Genomic DNA, 19,959 nt, shown 5'->3' on the forward strand with positions numbered 1-19,959 from the left:
AAATAAGATAGTGTTCCGCAAAAAAAATATTAAATTAGATAGTGCGCAATTATATAATGGATAGTGATAAGGATCCCCCAGAGGATTTCCCCCCTTCCAACCTCTGACTTCCATGGGCAACATGGGTCCAATTTCAGCTATAATCTGAATTTTCCTTTGTCGCAGAAAAAATCCCTGGTTTTTTGCTTTATTGGAAGAAAAATGGTTCGACTAAAACAAAAATAAAAATACCTGCTGGACACCGACCTTGTAGGAAACTTTGCCGGAGACCTAGACGGAGCATCATACTTCGTCGGAGACTCATCGGAGAACTCGCAACAAACATTTTGTACTAAAGTAGCAACATAACATACCAATTGAAGCAAAACAAAATATTATGATAGCATTTCAAATCCTACTATAGCAAAAGTTGACCTTGCCAGAGACCTCGTAGCAACAAAATTATACTAAAGTAGTAGAATCGCAAAAGCATTGAAAAAAAGAAACAAATATTATTGTAGCCTCACAGACCACCGCCGGTAGCGCCACCAGCAGACGGGTGGCAGCCGCACCAATTGCTCATTGTAGCACCACTTCCCACTGATTGTAGCACCACCATTCACTCCTGGCAATGCCACCATCGTCCACTTGTAGCACCATCACCTTCTTCTTGCAGCACCAGCGACTACGTACGATAGTACCGCCACTCACCGCTAGCAGCACCGCCGTTGCCTGATGGAAGGACTGCCTGTCATCACTCGCACTACCGGCGACCACCTACTATAGCAACACTGTCACCTCGTGGAAGCACCACCTCCTTTATTGGCAGCATCGCCATTGACCGGTGGCAGCAACACCACACTACTTTCACAACACCGCCAAAACTCGCTCGTGTGGCAACTGCACCCCTGCACTGGTGCTCGGCATCTCGCAACGGGATCGGGATGGAGCTCGCATCAGTTCCATTGGTGGCTCCATATATGGAACGTGACAGGTATGTAGGGCGAGTTCGCCGCGTCGGAATGCTGGCACCAGTTACGCCGCCATGGACGGGAGGCGTGGTCAGACCTCCCGCCGGACGTGGTCCGCGAGAGCTCCAGCCGCCTGTGGGCTGCCGTCGACTTCGTCTACTTCCACGCCGTTTGCAAGCCATGGCGCGACTCCCGTGACCCGCCGTCCCCGAGGACAACCACGACCCAGTTCCTGCCATGGCTCCTTGCGCCCGCGGCCGAGAAAGAATCCGCCCACCTCAACTTCAGGTCTGTCTTCGCCAACACTAGCTACCGCGCGGCACCGGCATCTCCACTGCCCTGGAGAAACTGGGTGTGCCGCGCCGACGGCACCGCCTTTTGGTACTTAACCGTGGAGAACCTCCACCCTAGCCTCCAAGACCCTCTCACCGGACAAGTCACCCATCGGCCTCTCTTTCCGTGCCGCATCGGCCATTGGGAGAAGGATAATCCCCGCGGCGTCGTCTCCGGTGACGGTACCACCTTCCTGCACACACTTATCCGTGATGGCGCCATGGTCAGGTTCCAGGCGGCCATCCTGAAACATGGCGACACCGAGTGGGTGATTGTCGAGAAGACATTTGAGGCAGTCAGTCCCGGTGAGATGTACGCGGCGTACCAAGGCGGCAAGATCATGGTCACCACGCAGACTAAGCTTTGGCACGTCATCTCGCTAGACAGCCACAAAGCCGTCGCCGGCAACATGCTGATCCCGGAGCCCTTGTCTACCCGGCAGCCGGGCACAAACATGTACTTCTCATGCGACCGCCGGCGTCACTACAACTTTCTCGTGGAGTCCCGTGGCGATCTGCTATGGGCCTTGGTCCAGGTCATAGCCTCTAATGAGTACACTGATCGGAGATGGAGAGTCGACTACAAGCTCTCGTTGTCGGTGCATGCACTAGAGGGAGGAGCACTCCGCGCCCAAGAAGAAGATGCGGTGGGTGAGGAAAGACGATAGAAGCTTGGCCGACCGCGTGCTCTTCCTAGGGTGGCCCAACAGCTTCGCCGTGGATGCCTCACGGCTGGGCGGCAAGGACGGCGCGTGCGCCTACATGGCCTACTCTGGTAGGAAGGACTTGCCACATAACCTGGTCCGCATGTTCAGGTTCAATATTGTCTCCAACACGGCCGAGTTCATCGACCGGCTGCCTCGAGAATGGAACGAAGGGAAGGTGCACGTGGATCATTCCCCAACCTGTTATCACCCCAATCCAGGTACACCCGTACGTGTGAAGCATCTCAAATTGGTTCTTGTTACTACATAAAACCCTCGGAAATAGTAGAACTGTACTAGTGTAACCCTTGAGGACCTTCGGCTGCAATTTTGAGAGGTCGGAACGCAGGCCTTATGGAATTGTATACTTTTTTCTATTCATTCTAACAGTTTATTTTTACTAATTTCATCCGCAAATATATCCAAAAAAAATCAGTCAGATTCAGGCAAAATATATGCATAGACTTTATTCCTAAATATGAAATAAAAACATATTCCAAACTCAGTACTCCTTCTGTCGAGGGTACTCCTCGGCAATGCCCTCCATATGGGGCTTAGGGTTGATGGAATCCTGTAGGCTGACACGAGACATCGGTTATCAAACAAGCGAAGAAGGCGATTTACCCAGGTTCGGAGCCCTCGATGAGGTAAAACCCTTACGTCCTGCTTGTCTGATCTTCATTATGAAAATATCGGGTTACAATGGGGTGCCGAAGGTTTCGGTTGTGCTCTCGTCGAGAGGCTAAGTTCTATGGGGACCTAGCTCTGGGCTTATGGTGGCTAAAGTTGCTAAGATTGATTGTGTCCCTCGGCAGCCCCTCTCCTGGCCCTTATATAGGGGGCCAGGTCTCAAGAGATCTGTCTGGGTACGTCTAGGTTACAAAGAGTCCTAGTTCTAAACTTTCCTTCTATTCTTCGTCTTCTTTGCCTTGTTCTCCAAGAATCTACCTTGCGAACCGACATTATGGCCCACCTGGTCTTTGGGTGTCTTCATGGGCCTCTAGTCGGGCTGCAAGGGGTAACACGATAGTGATTACCCGAAGGGTAATGCTCACGTCAGTAGTCCCCGGGTGTCCAGCCGAAAATATTTCGGGTAGAGACAAAAGCGTGCTTCTGTCGACTGTTTTCTCCATCCGATAAATTTTGTCCTCCTTTTACCAGCATCATCTTCTTCTATCGGATGCGCGTCCAGCGCTTCCGATGGGAGTAGCCCCCGAGTCTAGGTACGGATGCCTGCAACTGTGCATAGACTCAAGTTGTACTACTCGAATGTTATCTTCTGTCGAAGTTTTCCTGCAGGACTTCATAGATCATCTGATATATTTATATCGGGTCTTCAATTCAGTACGTAAAGGATATCGAGTAACGTGTCCAGCTTTGCTGGTTAACTGCCGATGGCAAAACAATGTTACCCTACACAGAACCAAGTCCCCGGGCATGATCCTGGAATGCAAAAAACTTTCGTCGGGTGTGCAATCAGCGCTTCCGATGGGAGTAGCCCCCGAGCCTAGTCGCGGGTGCTTGAAATCGGGTGCAGACTTAGGCCAAAATATTTCTGTCTTTTCTTGAAATGCTTCTTCTTGCAGTTGAGTCTTTGTTTCTAAAATATACCGGGTGCGCGTCCAGCGCTCCCAATGGGAGTAGCCCCGAGTCTAGGTACGGATGCTTGCAACCGTGCGTAGACTCAAGTTGTACTACTCGACGGTTTTAATTTTCCTTCGGATGCTTCTGATGGACTTGATGACGTCACCTATGACGCTGTCACTGTCGTGGTTTGATTGACGAGACGTGACCTGACGGGCCCACCCTACTTCTGCGTAGTCAGTTTTTAGGAAATGACTAGTGCTTGCGCATTGACTAGAGCGCCTCCTCGATTTTCGCGCGTAGTGGGGGTAATGGGCCGCCGGTTCCGTTCTCCTGACACGTGTATAGCTCCATCCTCATCCATCTCCCACGATAGTTTTAGAATTAAGGCCACGATCTCTTAACAGCATGTGCTATAAATAGGAAGCCTCTTCATCATTTTTACTTTCCGCACCTCCGTACTGCTCATTGATACGTCTCCGACGTATCGATAATTTCTTATGTTCCATGCCACATTATTGATGTTATCTACATGTTTTATGCACACTTTATGTCATATTTGTGCATTTTCTGGAACTAACCTATTAACAAGATGCCGAAGTGCCGATTCTGTTTTTCTGTTTTTGGTTTCAGAAATCCTAGTAAGGAAATATTCTCGGAATTGGACGAAATCAAAGCCCAGGGGCCTATTTTTCCACGAAGCTTCCAGAAGTCCGAAGGAGAGACGAAGAGGGGCCACGGGGGAGCCAAACCCTAGGGCGGCGTGGCCCCCCCCTTGGCCGCGCGGCCCTGTGGTGTGGGCCCCCCGTGCCGCCTCTTGACCTGCCCTTCCGCCTACAAATAGCCTCCGTGACGAAACCCCCAGTACCGAGAGCCACGATACGGAAAACCTTCCAGAGACGCCGCCAACGCCGATCCCATCTCGGGGGATCCAGGAGATCGCCTCCGGCACCCTGCCGGAGAGGGGAATCATCTCCCGGAGGACTCTACGCCGCCATGGTCGCCTCCGGTGTGATGTGTGAGTAGTCTACCCCTGGACTATGGGTCCATAGCAGTAGCTAGATGGTTGTCTTCTCCCCATTGTGCTATCATTGTCGGATCTTGTGAGCTGCCTAACATGATCAAGATCATCTATCTGTAATTCTATATGTTGCGTTTGTTGGGATCCGATGAATAGAGAATACTTGTTATGTTGATTATCAAAGTTATGCTTATGTGTTGTTTATGATCTTGCATGCTCTCCGTTACTAGTAGATGCTCTGGCCAAGTAGATGCTTGTAACTCCAAGAGGGAGTACTTATGCTCGATAGTGGGTTCATGCCTGCATTGACACCTGGGACAGTGACAGAAAGTTCTAAGGTTGTGTTGTGCTGTTGCCACTAGGGATAAAACATTAGTGCTATGTTCAAGGATGTAGTCACTAGTTACATTACGCACCATACTTAATGCAATTGTCTGTTGTTTGCAACTTAATACTGGAGGCGGTTCGGATGATAACTTTGAAGGTGGACTTTTTAGGCATAGATGCAGTTGGATGACGGTCTATGTACTTTGTCGTAATGCCCAATTAAATCTCACTATACTCATCATGATATGTATGTGCATGGTCATGCTCTCTTTATTTGTCAATTGCCCAACTGTAATTTGTTCACCCAACATGCTGTTCGTCTTATGGGAGAGACACCTCTAGTGAACTGTGGACCCCGGTCCAATTCTCTTTACTGAAATACAATCTACTGCAATACTTGTTCTACTGTTTTCTGCAAACAATCATCTTCCACACAATACGGTTAACTCTTTGTTACAGCAAGCCGGTGAGATTGACAACCTCACTGTTTCGTTGGGGCAAAGTACTTTGGTTGTGTTGTGCAGGTTCCACGTTGGCGCCGGAATCCCTGGTGTTGCGCCGCACTACATCTCGCCGCCATCAACCTTCAACGTGCTTCTTGGCTCCTCCTGGTTCGATAAACCTTGGTTTCTTTCTGAGGGAAAACTTGCTGCTGTGCGCATCATACCTTCCTCTTGGGGTTGCCCAACGAACGTGTGAAATACACGCCATCAAGCACATTTTCTGGCGCCGTTGCCGGGGAGATCAAGACACGCTGCAAGGGGAGTCTCCACTTCTCAATCTCTTTACTTTGTTTTTGTCTTGCTTAGTTTTATTTACTACTTTGTTTGCTGCACTAAATCAAAATACAAAAAAATTAGTTGCTAGTTTTACTTTATTTGCTATCTTGTTTGCTATATCAAAAACACAAAAAAATTAGTTTACTTGCATTTACTTTATCTAGTTTGCTTTATTTACTGTTGCTAAAATGGCCAACGCTGAAAATACTAAGTTGTGTGACTTCACAACCACAAATAATAATGATTTCTTATGCACACCTATTGCTCCACCTGCTACTACAGCAGAATTCTTTGAAATTAAACCTGCTTTACTGAATCTTGTTATGCGAGAGCAATTTTCTGGTGTTAGCTCTGATGATGCTGCTGCCCATCTTAATAATTTTGTTGAACTATGTGAAATGCAAAAATATAAAGATGTAGATGGTGATATTATTAAATTAAAATTGTTCCCTTTCTCATTAAGAGGAAGAGCTAAAGATTGGTTGCTATCTCTGCCTAAGAATAGTATTGATTCATGGACTAAATGCAAGGATGCTTTTATTGGTAGATATTATCCCCTGCTAAAATTATATCTTTGAGGAGTAGCATAATGAATTTTAAACAATTAGATACTGAACATGTTGCTCAAGCTTGGGAAAGAATGAAATCTCTGGTTAAAAATTGCCCAACCCATGGACTGACTACTTGGATGATCATCCAAACCTTCTATGCAGGACTAAATTTTTCTTCACGGAATTTATTGGATTCAGCTGCTGGAGGTACCTTTATGTCCATTACTCTTGGTGAAGCAACAAAGCTTCTTGATAATATGATGATCAACTACTCTGAATGGCACACGGAAAGAGCTCCACAAGGTAAGAAGGTAAATTCTGTCGAAGAAACCTCTTCCTTGAGTGATAAGATTGATGCTATTATGTCTATGCTTGTGAATGATAGGACTAATATTGATCCTAATAATGTTCCGTTAGCTTCATTGGTTGCACAAGAAGAACATGTTGATGTAAACTTCATTAAAAATAATAATTTCAACAACAATGCTTACCGGAACAATTCTAGTAACAACTATAGGCCATATCCTTATAATAATGGCAACGGCTATGGTAATTCTTATGGGAATTCTTACAACAATAATAGGAGTTCACCCCCTGGACTTGAAGCTATGCTTAAAGAATTTATTAGTACACAAACTGCTTTTAACAAATCTGTTGAAGAAAAGCTTGGGAAAATTGATATACTTGCTTCTAAAGTCGATAGTCTTGCTGCTGATGTTGATCTTTTGAAATCAAAAGTTTTGCCTAATGAGAATCCTCATAATAAAATTGTTACTACAGCAAATGCCATCCAAGTAAGAATTAATGAGAATATAAGATTAATGGCTGAACTGCGTGCTAGGTGGGATAGAGAAGAAAATGAAAAACTAGCTAAAGAGAAGAATGTAGCTAAAGTTTGGACTATTACCACCACTAGTAATGCTAATGCTACACATGTTGCTGCACCTCCCACTAATACTAATAAAAGAATTGGTGTTAGCAATGTTTCCACTTCTAATGCAAAGCGCGAAAACTGCTGAAAGCTAAAACTGCTGAAATTGCCTGTGATAAAGCTGCTGAAATTTTTTCCAACATTGGGGATGATGATCCCATTGCTTTAGATTATAATGGTTTGAATTTTGATGATTGCCACATCTCTGAAGTTATAAAGTTCTTGCAAAAACTTGCTAAGAGTCCTAATGCTAGTGCTATAAATTTGGCTTTCACGCATCATATTACAAATGCTCTCATAAAAACTAGAGAAGAGAAACTAGAGCGTGAAGCCTCTATTCCTAAAAAGCTAGAGGATGGTTGGGAGCCCATCATTAAGATGAAGGTTAAAGATTTTGATTGTAATGCTTTATGTGATCTTGGTGCAAGTATTTCTGTTATGCCTAAGAAAATTTATAATATGCTTGACTTGCCACCGCTGAAAAATTGTTATTTGGATGTTAATCTTGCTGATCATTCTACAAAGAAACCTTTGGGTAAGGTTGATAATGTTCGCATTACCGTTAACAATAATCTTGTTCCCGTTGATTTTGTTGTCTTGGATATTGAATGCAATGCATCTTGTCCCATTATATTGGGAAGACCTTTTCTTCGAACTGTTGGTGCTATCATTGATATGAAGGAAGGTAATATAAAATATCAATTTCTTCTCAAGAAAGGTATGGAACACTTCCCTAGAAAGAGAATGAAGGTACCTTTTGATTCTATTATGAGAACAAATTATGATGTTGACACTTCGTCTCTTGATAATACTTGATACACACTTTCTGCGCCTAGCTGAAAGGCGTTAAAGAAAAGCGCTTATGGGAGACAACCCATGTTTTTACCTACAGTACTTTGTTTTTATTTTGTGTCTTGGAAGTTGTTAACTACTGTAGCAACCTCTCCTTATCTTAGTTTTGTGTTTTGTTGTGCCAAGTTAAGCCGTTGATAGAAAAGTAAGTACTAGATTTGGATTACTGCACAGTTCCAGATTTCCTTGCTGTCACGAATCTGGGTCCACCTCCCTGTAGGTAGCTCATAAAATTAAGCCAATTTACGTGCATGATCCTCAGATATGTACGCAACTTTCATTCAATTTGAGCATTTTCATTTGAGCAAGTCTGGTGCCATTTTAAAATTCGTCAATACGAACTGTTCTGTTTTGACAGATTCTGCCTTTTATTTCGCATTGCCTCTTTTGCTATGTTGGATGAATTTCTTTGATCCACTAATGTCCAGTAGCATCATGCAATGTCCAGAAGTGTTAAGAATGATTGTGTCACCTCTGAATATGTCAATTTATATTGTGCACTAACCCTCTAATGAGTTGTTTCGAGTTTGGTGTGGAGGAAGTTTTCAAGGATCAAGAGAGGAGTATGATGCAACATGATCAAGGAGAGTGAAAGCTCTAAGCTTGGGGATGCCCCGGTGGTTCACCCCTGCATATATCAAGAAGACTCAAGCGTCTAAGCTTGGGGATGCCCAAGGCATCCCCTTCTTCATCGACAACATTATCAGGTTCCTCCCCTGAAACTATATTTTTATTCCATCACATCCTATGTGCCTTTTCTTGGAGCGTCGGTTTGTTTTTGTTTTTGTTTTGTTTGAATAAAATGGATCCTAGCATTCACTTTATGGGAGAGAGACACGCTCCGCTGTAGCATATGGACAAGTATGTCCTTGGTTTCTACTCATAGTATTCATGGCGAAGTTTCTCCTTCGTTAAATTGTTATATGGTTGGAATTGGAAAATGATACATGTAGTAATTGCTATTAATGTCTTGGGTAATGTGATACTTGGCAATTGTTGTGCTCATGTTTAAGCTCTTGCATCATATGCTTTGCACCCATTAATGAAGAAATACATAGAGCATGCTAAAATTTGGTTTGCATATTTTATTTCTCTAAGGTCTAGATAATTTCTAGTATTGAGTTTGAACAACAAGGAAGACGGTGTAGAGTCTTATAATGTTTTCAATATGTCTTTTATGTGAGTTTTGCTGCACCGGTTCATCCTTGTGTTTGTTTCAAATAAGCCTTGCTAGCCTAAACCATGTATCGAGAGGGAATACTTCTCATGCATCCAAAATACTTGAGCCAACCACTATGCCATTTGTGTCCACCATACCTACCTACTACATGGTATTTTCCCGCCATTCCAAAGTAAATTGCTTGAGTGCTACCTTTAAAATTCCATCATCACCTTTGCAATATATAGCTCATGGGACAAATAGCTTAAAAACTATTGTGGTATTGAATATGTAATTATGCACTTTATCTCTTATTAAGTTGCTTGTTGTGCGATAACCATGTTCACTGGGGACGCCATCAACTATTCGTTGTTGAATTTCATGTGAGTTGCTATGCATGTCCGTCTTGTCTGAAGTAAGAGAGATCTACCACCTTATGGTTAAGCATGCATATGTTAGAGAAGAACATTGGGCCACTAACTGAAGCCTGATGACCCACAAGTATAGGGGGTGTATCGTAGTATCTTCGATAAGTAAGAATGTCGATCCCAACGAGGAGCAGAAGGTGTTGACAAGCAGTTTCGATGAAGGATTCACTGTAAATGCTCACAGACAAGTAATCAGGGGGGTTTGATGTAACAGTTGAATAATGTACGAGTATGTAAAGTGCGAGAGTAATAATTGCAGCGAGTGGCCCAATCCTTTTTAGCACAAAGGACAAGCCGGTTTGTTTACTTATAATGACCAAACGTTCTCGAGGACACACGGGATTTTAGTCTAGTGCTTTCGCTACATACGGCTAAATAATCTTCATTGTTGTGATAAGTGTTGTGTGGGTGAACCTATGCTAATGTACCGCCCTTCCTAGGACTAATACATACTTGTGATTATACCCCTTGCAAGCATCCGCAACTACAAGAAAGTAATTAAGAAATAAATCTAACCACAGCCTTAAACTCTGAGATCCTGCGATCCCTCCTGCATCGATATACCAACGGGGGTTTAGGTTTCTGTCACTCCGGCAACCCCGCAATTGGCAAACGAATACAAGATGCATTCCCCTAGGCCCATAAATGGTGAAGTGTCATGTAGTCGACGTTCACATGACACCACTAGAAGAATAACACCACAACTTAAATATCACACCATTGAATATTACTCATCCATAGTTCACTACTAACATTTAGACTTCACCCATGTCCTCAAGAACTAAACGAACTACTCACGAGACATCATACGGAACATGATCAGAGGTGATATGATGATGAATAACAATCTGAACATAAACTTGGTTCAATGGTTTCACTCAATAGCATCAACAACAAGTAGAAATCGATACCGGGAGAGTTTCCCCTATCAAACAATCAAGATCAAACCCAAATTGCTATGGCGGTGACGGTGTCCAGCGGTGATGACGGTGGTGATGATGGTGGAGATGATGATGATGGTGATGGCGATGATGTCCAGCTCGATGACGGTGACGATGGCGTCGATTTCCCCCTCCCGGAGGGAATTTCCCCGGCAGATTCCTGCCCGCCGGAGAGCTCTTTTCTCTCTGGTGTTCTCCGCCCCGCAGAGGCGGCTGTAACTCTTCGCGAGGTACCCTCTGTGGCTTAGGTCTTCGGGACGAAGGGTTTGGCGAAGAAAAGGAGGCGAAAGGGGTCGTGGGCCCCCCACACCACAGGCCGGCGCGGCCAGGGCCTGGGCCGCGCCGCCCTAGGGTGTGGGCCCACCCTGGCTGCTCCTGGCTCCTCCTTCTGGCTTCCTTCGTCATCTTGAAAAATAGGATTTTTGGTATAATTTCCTTCCAGAGTTGATCTTCCGAAATATTGCGTTCTGACGGTGCTTTTTCCAGCAGAATCCTGGCTCCGGTGTTCGATCCTCCAATAACGATGAAACATGCAAAATAGATGAAATAACATAAGTAATGTGTCCCAATATGAAATATATCAATGAATAACAGCAAATTATGATATAAAATAGTGATGCAAATTGGACGTATCAACTCCCCCCACGCTTAGACTTCGCTTGTCCCCAAGCGAAACTGAGCTCGATAGACATGACCACATGTTTATGGAGTGAAGAGTCGATAAATAAAATACGGACAAGAAGCATCATATTCATTCACACAGGACATTATAGTAGACAACCTCTTATAACTCATATTGAAACAAGTATAGGGTAATCACAAGTAAAGGTGCATGAGAAATCATGATTGGTGATGGCAAACTTCGTTCTTGGTCAGAGAACAACTAACAGATTATATTTATCTTATTGAGCAGCGCTCTCATGTTAGGAGTTTATAAGGCACAACTTGCATACTCAATCATAATGGTCTTCTCATGGTCATTGATAACTTGCAAAGCTATATTCATTCAGATAAAACTTGTACTAAACAAGGAAGAATAAAAGACATGATGTAGCAAATCGCAATATAATGGTTTGATCACAACTACTCAAATGCTTGCTTGAGATGGAGGGAAATAGGTTTACTGACTCAACATAAAGTAAAAGACAGGCCCTTCGCAGAGGGAAGCAGGGATTAAATCATGTGCTAGAGCTTTTTCAGTTTTGCAATCATATAAAGAGAATAAAAGTAACATTTTGAGAAGTGTTTGTTGTTGTCAACGACTGGTAGCGGGTACTCTAACCCCCTTGCCAGACAACCTCCTAAGAGCGGCTCCCATATTATTTTCATTTTGTGTGGCACTCCTTCCAACCTTTCTTTCACAAACCATGGCTAACCGAATCCTCGGGTGCCTGCCAACAATCTCATACCATGAAGGAGTGCCTTTTTATTTTAGTTTTATTATGATGATGACACTCCCCCCAACCTTTGCTTACACAAGCCATGGCTAACCGAATCCTTCGGGTGCCGTCCATCAATCACATACCATGGAGGAGTGTCTATTTAGTTTAATCAATTTGGGACTGGGAATCCCATTGCCAGCTCTTTTTGCAAAATTATTGGATAAGCGGGTGAAGCCACTAGTCCATTGGTGAAAGTTGCCCAACAAGATTGAAAGATAAAACACCACATACTTCCTCATGAGCTATGAAACATTAACACAAATAAGAGATACTAAGTTTTGAATTGTTTAAAGGTAGCACATGAAGTATTTACTTGGAATGGCAGAAAATACCATGTAGTAGGTAGGTATGGTGGACACAAATGGCATAGGTTTGGGTTAAGGTTTGGATGCACGAGAAGTATTCCCTCTCAGTACATGTCTTTGGCTAGCAAGGTTAATTAGCAAGCATAAGAGTCGAGGGAAACAAACAAATATACATGTGATAGAAACAATCATGCATCTTCCTTGTAAGCACAAACAATTTTAACTTCAGAATAATAAGCTATGAGCTAACAAGAAAGACAATGAAACATCTACATGTATTTCTCTTTTCTATTTAAACCTTAAAGTGTTGTTGCTATTGACCCATGCTAAGTTTGCCAAAACCAAATAGATTTATTCAATGCTCCCAAAGTGATACCAATACTAACAACAAGGTGAATCATATAGTAAAGATTGCAAACTAAAATAAGATGTGCAATATGTAAATGATAAGGCTTCTCATTAATATTCCATAACGATAACTCACACCAAGGGATACATAGACAACCAACTAAAGGAGAGATACTTCCAAACGCAACCCATCGTATATGATAACTTCCCTACTCATGATATGACACTACTTGACAATAAAAGTAAAAGGTAGTGATAATGTGATACCGCGGCACTCCCCCAAGCTTGGAACAAACCAAGGGGATGCCAATACCGATGATGAATTACTCCTGCGGAGATGGTGGTGATGAATTCCTCCCGAGCTTCTTAATAAGCTCCTTCGTCTTCAGTTTCTCAGCTTGATAATTCTGCACTAAGATTCGAAGAGATTCATTGTTATCCGAAGTTGGCGATGACGACCTTGTAACGCGAATCGAGTGGTATTCAATCAATCTTCGGAGACGGCAGTTCTCCTCCTGGAGTATCTCCACTTCTCTTTTCAGAGCCCGATATTGATCACAAAACTCATCGGTAACCCGTAGAACTTCTTCCATCATGGGGAAAGAGTCGAGGCTGAGAGCGGGTGGTAGAGGTCCCTGCAAGTTATGAGAAAAAGAACGTCGAGTGTCAACAGATCCCACCAAGATTTGCTTGCTCCCTCCGGCTTGCTGATCTTGTCTTGATGGCACCTCCTTCTCTTCCTCCGAAAGCCCCTTGCCCTTGTTGTTGGAGGCCATGGTGCTTCTAAACCGAAAACAGATCCTGGCAGAAACAGCTCGAAACAAAACACGTCGAAAACACGATATACGGACCTCCAGGGGTCCGGGAGATTATATAGCAAATATTTTCGCGAAATAAGGAAAATACCAGATCGAACCAGAGTCGGAAAGGAGCGACGGGGCGGCCAAACCATAGGCCGGCGCGGGCCCAGGTCAGGCCGCGCCGCCCTATGGTGGCACCCCCTCGTGCGTCCTTTCCACTCCGTTTCGAACTCGTAATTTCTCATATTTTCCAAAAACAGCAAAAATATAGTTCGGAAGGTAAATTGCGTACTTTTCATTACCAGTACTGTTACCTATTCAAAGTCGAGTTCTGGCGGACTGTCAATTTGCCCTTTGATGAAATCTTCCGGTGTCTCCACTTGAATAATATCAACATCAACATTATAGGAATCACCTGAGATATAATGCTTGAGTCTTTGTCCATTCACCACTTGCGTAGCATTGCCTTGGAGAGAGCTAATTTTGATTGCTCCTGAACGATACACCTCCTCGACAACATATGGTCCTTCCCATTTCGAGAGTAATTTCCCTGCAAAGAATCTGAGACGAGACCGATACAATAGGACTTTATCCCCAATATTAAATTCTCTTTTGATAATTCTCCTATCATGCCATTTTTTAACTTTCTCTTTAAAGAGTTTAGCATTTTCATATGCTTCACTTCTCCATTCATCTAGAGAACTCAATTGCAACAACCTCTTATCACCGGCAAGTTTAGGATCTTTATTTAATTCTCTAACAGCCCAATAAGCTTTGTGCTCTAGTTCTAGAGGTAAATGACAAGCTTTCCCATAAACCATTTTATAAGGTGACATTCCCATGGGATTTTTATAAGCAGTTCTATAAGCCCAAAGTGCATCCTTCAATTTACTAGCCCAATTCTTTCTAGTTTTATTAACGGTCTTTCCCAAAATAGATTTAATCTCTCTATTTGATAATTCTACTTGACCACTAGTTTGAGGATGATAAGCAGAAGCAATTCTATGATTAATACCATACTTAGCAAGAGTTTTTCTAAAACCTCCATGAATAAAATGAGAACCTCCATCAGTCATAATATATCTAGGTACTCCAAATCTAGGAAAAATAATATCTAAGAGCATTCTTAAAGAGGTCTCACCATCAGCACTTTTTGTAGGTATAGCCTCCACCCATTTAGTAACATAATCAACAGCAACAAGTATATGAGTGTTCCCTTCTGAAGACGGAAAAGGTCCCATGAAGTCAAATCCCCAACAATCAAACGGTTCAATAACAAGAGTATAATTCATAGGCATTTCATTGCGTCTGGAGATATTACCAACCCTTTGGCATTCATCACAAGATAAAATAAACTTTCTCGCATCTTTGAAGAGAGTTGGCCAATAAAAACCTGATTGTAGAACCTTTTGCGCGGTTCTTTCTCCGCGTGATGTCCTCCATAAGCACTACCATGACATTTACTCAATATCTCCTGTTGTTCATATTCGGGAACACATCTTCGCATAATACCATCCACTCCTTCTTTATATAAGTGTGGGTCATCCCAGAAATAATGCCTCAAATCATAAAAGAATTTCCTCCTTTGCTGAACTGAAAAGGTTGGAGGCAAGTACTTGGAAACAATAAAGTTAGCATAATCAGCATACCAAGGACTGTCTCGCGAGCTCACCTTTATTACAGCCAATTGTTCATTTGGAAAACTATCATTAACAGGAACAGGATCATAAGCAATATTTTCCAATCTAGACAAATTATCAGCAACAGGATTATCAGCACCTTTCCTATCTACAATATGTAAATCAAATTCTTGCAAAAGAAGTACCCATCTAATAAGCCTCGGCTTAGCATCTTTCTTTGTCATTAGGTATCTAATTGCAGCATGATCAGTATGAATAGTAACTTTTGAATCAACAATATAAGATCTAAATTTATCACAAGCAAAGACTACAGCTAATAATTCCTTTTCAGTTGTAGCATAATTTCTTTGAGCAGCATCAAGAGTTTTACTAGCATAATGAATAACATTCAGTTTTTTATCTACTCGCTGTCCAAGAACAGCGCCTACAGCAAAATCACTAGCATCACACATAATTTCAAAGGGTAAATTCCAATCAGGGGGTTCAACTATAGGAGCAGTTGTTAAGGCTTTCTTAAGAGTTTCAAACGCTTCCTTACAATCATCATCAAAAACAAATGGTACATCTTTTTGAAGAAGATTAGTAAGAGGCTTTGAAATCTTAGAGAAATCTTTAATAAATCTCCTATAAAACCCAGCATGACCAAGAACACTACGAATACCTTTAACATCCCTCGGATAAGGCATCTTCTCGATTGCTTCAACTTTAGCTCTATCAACTTCAATACCTCTCTCAGAAATTTTATGTCCCAATACAATTCCTTCATTAACCATAAAGTGGCATTTCTCCCAATTAAGAACAAGGTTAGTTTCTTCACATCTCTGCAAAACTTTAACAAGGTTTCGCAAGCAACTATCAAAAGAATTCCCATAGACGGAAAAATTATCCATGAATACCTCTACAATACTTTCACAAAAACCATGAAAAATAGCAGACATGCATCTTTGAAAAGTAGCAGCAGCATTACATAAACCAAAAGGCATGCGTCTATAAGCATAAGTTCCATAGGGACAGGTAAAAGTGGTTTTCTCTTGATCTTTAGCTTTAACAGCAATTTGTGAAAACCTTAATAACCATCAAGAAAGCAAAAATGAGTATTTTTAGACAATCTTTCTAGCATTTGATCAATAAATGGTAAAGGGTAATGATCTTTTTTAGTAACTTTATTAACTTTTCGAAAATCAATGCACATTCTATACCCTACAACTACTCTTTGAGGAATGAGCTCATCATTATCATTAGGCACAACAGTCATACCTCCTTTCTTGGGAACACAGTGCACAGGACTAACCCATCTACTATCAGCAATAGGATATATAATACCAGCTTCAAGGAGTCGTAATACCTCATTCCTTACCACTTCCTTCATCTTCGGAATTAGACGACGCTGAGGTTCAACAACAGGCTTTGCATCATCTTCCATATTAATAGCATGTTGGCATATAGACGGAGAAATCCCCTTCAAATCATCAAGAGTGTAGCCAATAGCGCCTCGATGCTTCTTCAATATTTCCAATAACCTTTCTTCCTCAATCTCTGAAAGCTTAGAACTAATAATAACAGGATATATTTTCTTATCATCAATATGAGCATATTTAAGATTATCAGGTAAGGGCTTTAAATCAAAAACAGGATCTTCCTTTGGTGGCGGTGTTGTACCCAAATCTTCCACCGGTAAATCATGCTTGAGAATAGGTTGGCGAAGAAAAATTTCCTCAAGCTCATCTCTTTCTTTCCTAAAAATTTCGCTCTCGCTATCCTCCAAATGTTGCTGCAAAGGATTATTAGGAACAAGAACAATAGATGCACATTGCTCCATTTTAAAATCATTACTAGGCAAATCAGCTTTATAAGGAGTTTTAGTAAATTTAGAGAAGTTAAACTCATAAGATTCACCAGCGAATTTAGTCAAAATTTTCTCTTTCTTGCAATCTATAATAGCTCCACAAGTATTTAGAAAAGGTCTACCAAAAATAATAGGACAATAATCACTAGCAGCAGAACCAAGTACCAAAAAGTCAGCAGGATATTTAATCTTACCGCATAAAACTTCCACATCTCGAACAATACCAATTGGAGAAATAGTTTCTCTATTAGCCAGCTGAATAACCACATCAATATCTTCAAGTTCACAAGAATCAATTTCGTGCATAATCTCCGTGTAAAGCTCATACGGAATAGCACTAACACTTGCACCAATATCACATAATCCATAATAACAATGATCACCAATTTTAACAGATATCATAGGAACACTAGCTTGTTTGGGTTTATTAGGATGTGAAACAATATTAGAAGCATCTTCACAGAAAATAATATGACCATCCTCCACATTTTCAGTCACAAGATCTTTAACTATTACAACAGCAGGTTCAACTTTTATTTGTTCTTCAGGTTCTACAGGTTTCTTTTCACTTTTATGAACCGCACTATTTATAACAGAGTACTCTTTCATTTTAGCAGGGAAAGGAGTTTTTTCAATATAAGCTTCAGGAATAACACGATCAGCAGTTTCAACTACAACGCATTTATTAATAGATGAATCAATTTTATCTTTATATGGTTCATGATACTTATCAAAGTTCTTCTTTGGCAATTCATAATGAGAGGCAAAAGCTTTATAAAGATTTACAGCAACTTGAGAATCAAGACCATATATAGCACTCATATTACGAAATTTATCAGTATCCATAAAAGCTTCAATGCATTTATAATCATAAATTATACCTGATTCTCTATCCTTGTCGTTCTCCCATCCTTCAGTATTTTCTTGGATCCGATCAAGAAGGTCCCTTTTAAACTCTTCTTTGTTGCGTGTAAATGATCCAGAACAAGAAGTATCCAGCAAGGTCTTGTCTTGAAAAGAAAGTCTTGCATAGAAATTATCAATAATAACATTACCAGGAAGCTCATGAATGGGGCATTTGAGCATTAAAGACTTCAGTCTCCCCCAAGCTTGGGCAATACTCTCTCCATCATGAGGCCAAAAATTATATATGCGATTCCGATCCTTATGAATTTCACTTGGAGGATAGAACTTAGAATAAAACCGGGGCACAATATCATTCCATTCAAGAGAATCCCCATTATCCAGTAATTTATACCAATGCGCCGCTTTACTGGACAGCGATAAAGAGAATAGTTTCTTCCTCACTTCATCCATAGCAATACCTGCACATTTGAATAACCCGCATAATTCATGCAAAAACAGTAAATGATCACCGGGATGGACAGTTCCATCCCCTTCATAGCGGTTATCCATAACACGTTCAATAATTTTCATAGGTATTTTATATGGTATTACTTCCTCACCTGGCGCTTCATCCACTACCGTTGCAGTAGTAGTAGATTTCCCAAATAGAAATTGAAGAGAAGATCTATCCATAATGACTTATAGCAGCAGGCAGAAATAAAATCAGCACAACAGTAAAGGTTTTCCTTACCAATTCCACTTACCAATAGCGCTTCACTCCCGCAAGAACGGCGCCTTTAAAAATAGTCTTGATGACCCACAAGTATAGGGGTGTATCGTAGTATCTTCGATAAGTAAGAATGTCGATCCCAACGAGGAGCAGAGAAGGTGTTGACAAGCAGTTTCGATGAAGGATTCACCGTAAATGCTCACAGACAAGTAATCAGGGGGGTTTGATGTAACAGTTGAATAATGTACGAGTATGTAAAGTGCGAGAGTAATAATTGCAGCGAGTGGCCCAATCCTTTTTAGCACAAAGGACAAGCCGGTTTGTTTACTTATAATGACCAAACGTTCTCGAGGACACACGGGATTTTAGTCTAGTGCTTTCGCTACATACGGCTAAATAATCTTCATTGTTGTGATAAGTGTTGTGTGGGTGAACCTATGCTAATGTACCGCCCTTCCTAGGACTAATACATACTTGTGATTATACCCCTTGCAAGCATCCGCAACTACAAGAAAGTAATTAAGAAATAAATCTAACCACAGCCTTAAACTCGAGATCCTGCGATCCCTCCCGCATCGATATACCAACGGGGTTTAGGTTTCTGTCACTCCGGCAACCCCGCAATTGGCAAACGAATACAAGATGCATTCCCCTAGGCCCATAAATGGTGAAGTGTCATGTAGTCGACGTTCACATGACACCACTAGAAGAATAACACCACAACTTAAATATCACACCATTGAATATTACTCATCCATAGTTCACTACTAACATTTAGACTTCACCCATGTCCTCAAGAACTAAACGAACTACTCACGAGACATCATACGGAACATGATCAGAGGTGATATGATGATGAATAACAATCTGAACATAAACTTGGTTCAATGGTTTCACTCAATAGCATCAACAACAAGTAGAAATCGATACCGGGAGAGTTTCCCCTATCAAACAATCAAGATCAAACCCAAATTGCTATGGCGGTGACGGTGTCCAGCGGTGATGACGGTGGTGATGATGGTGGAGATGATGATGATGGTGATGGCGATGATGTCCAGCTCGATGACGGTGACGATGGCGTCGATTTCCCCCTCCCGGAGGGAATTTCCCCGGCGGATTCCCTCGCCCGCCGGAGAGCTCTTTCTCTCTCGGTGTTCTCCGCCCGCAGAGGCGGTCTGTAACTCTTCGCGAGGTACCCTCTCGTGGCTTAGGTCTTCGGACGAAGGGTTTGGCGAAGAAAAGGAGGCGAAAGGGGTCGTGGGCCCCCCACACCACAGGCCGGCGCGGCCCGGGCCGGGGCCGCGCCGCCCGAGGGTGTGGGCCCACCCAGGCTGCTCCAGGCGCCTCCATCTGGCTCCCCTCGTCATCTTGAAAAATAGGATTTTTGGTATAATTTCCTTCCAGAGTTGATCTTCCGAAATATTGCGTTCTGACGGTGCTTTT

The 19,959-nt window shown here is 42.3% G+C and overlaps 1 protein-coding gene across 1 annotated transcript; it reads left to right on the top strand.

Annotated features, from left to right (window-relative positions):
• Nucleotides 1-923: 923 nt before the first annotated feature.
• Nucleotides 924-2,225, top strand: LOC139838297 (uncharacterized). The gene is made up of 4 exons (XM_071827706.1): nucleotides 924-938; nucleotides 982-1,818; nucleotides 1,895-2,164; nucleotides 2,208-2,225. The coding sequence occupies exons 1-4, from the start codon at nucleotides 924-926 to the stop codon at nucleotides 2,223-2,225; spliced, it is 1,140 nt and encodes a 379-aa protein (XP_071683807.1).
• Nucleotides 2,226-19,959: the final 17,734 nt, after the last annotated feature.

The sequence above is a fragment of the Lolium perenne genome, chromosome 3, assembly GCF_019359855.2.
Source record: "Lolium perenne isolate Kyuss_39 chromosome 3, Kyuss_2.0, whole genome shotgun sequence".
NCBI classification, from domain to species: domain Eukaryota; kingdom Viridiplantae; phylum Streptophyta; class Magnoliopsida; order Poales; family Poaceae; genus Lolium; species Lolium perenne.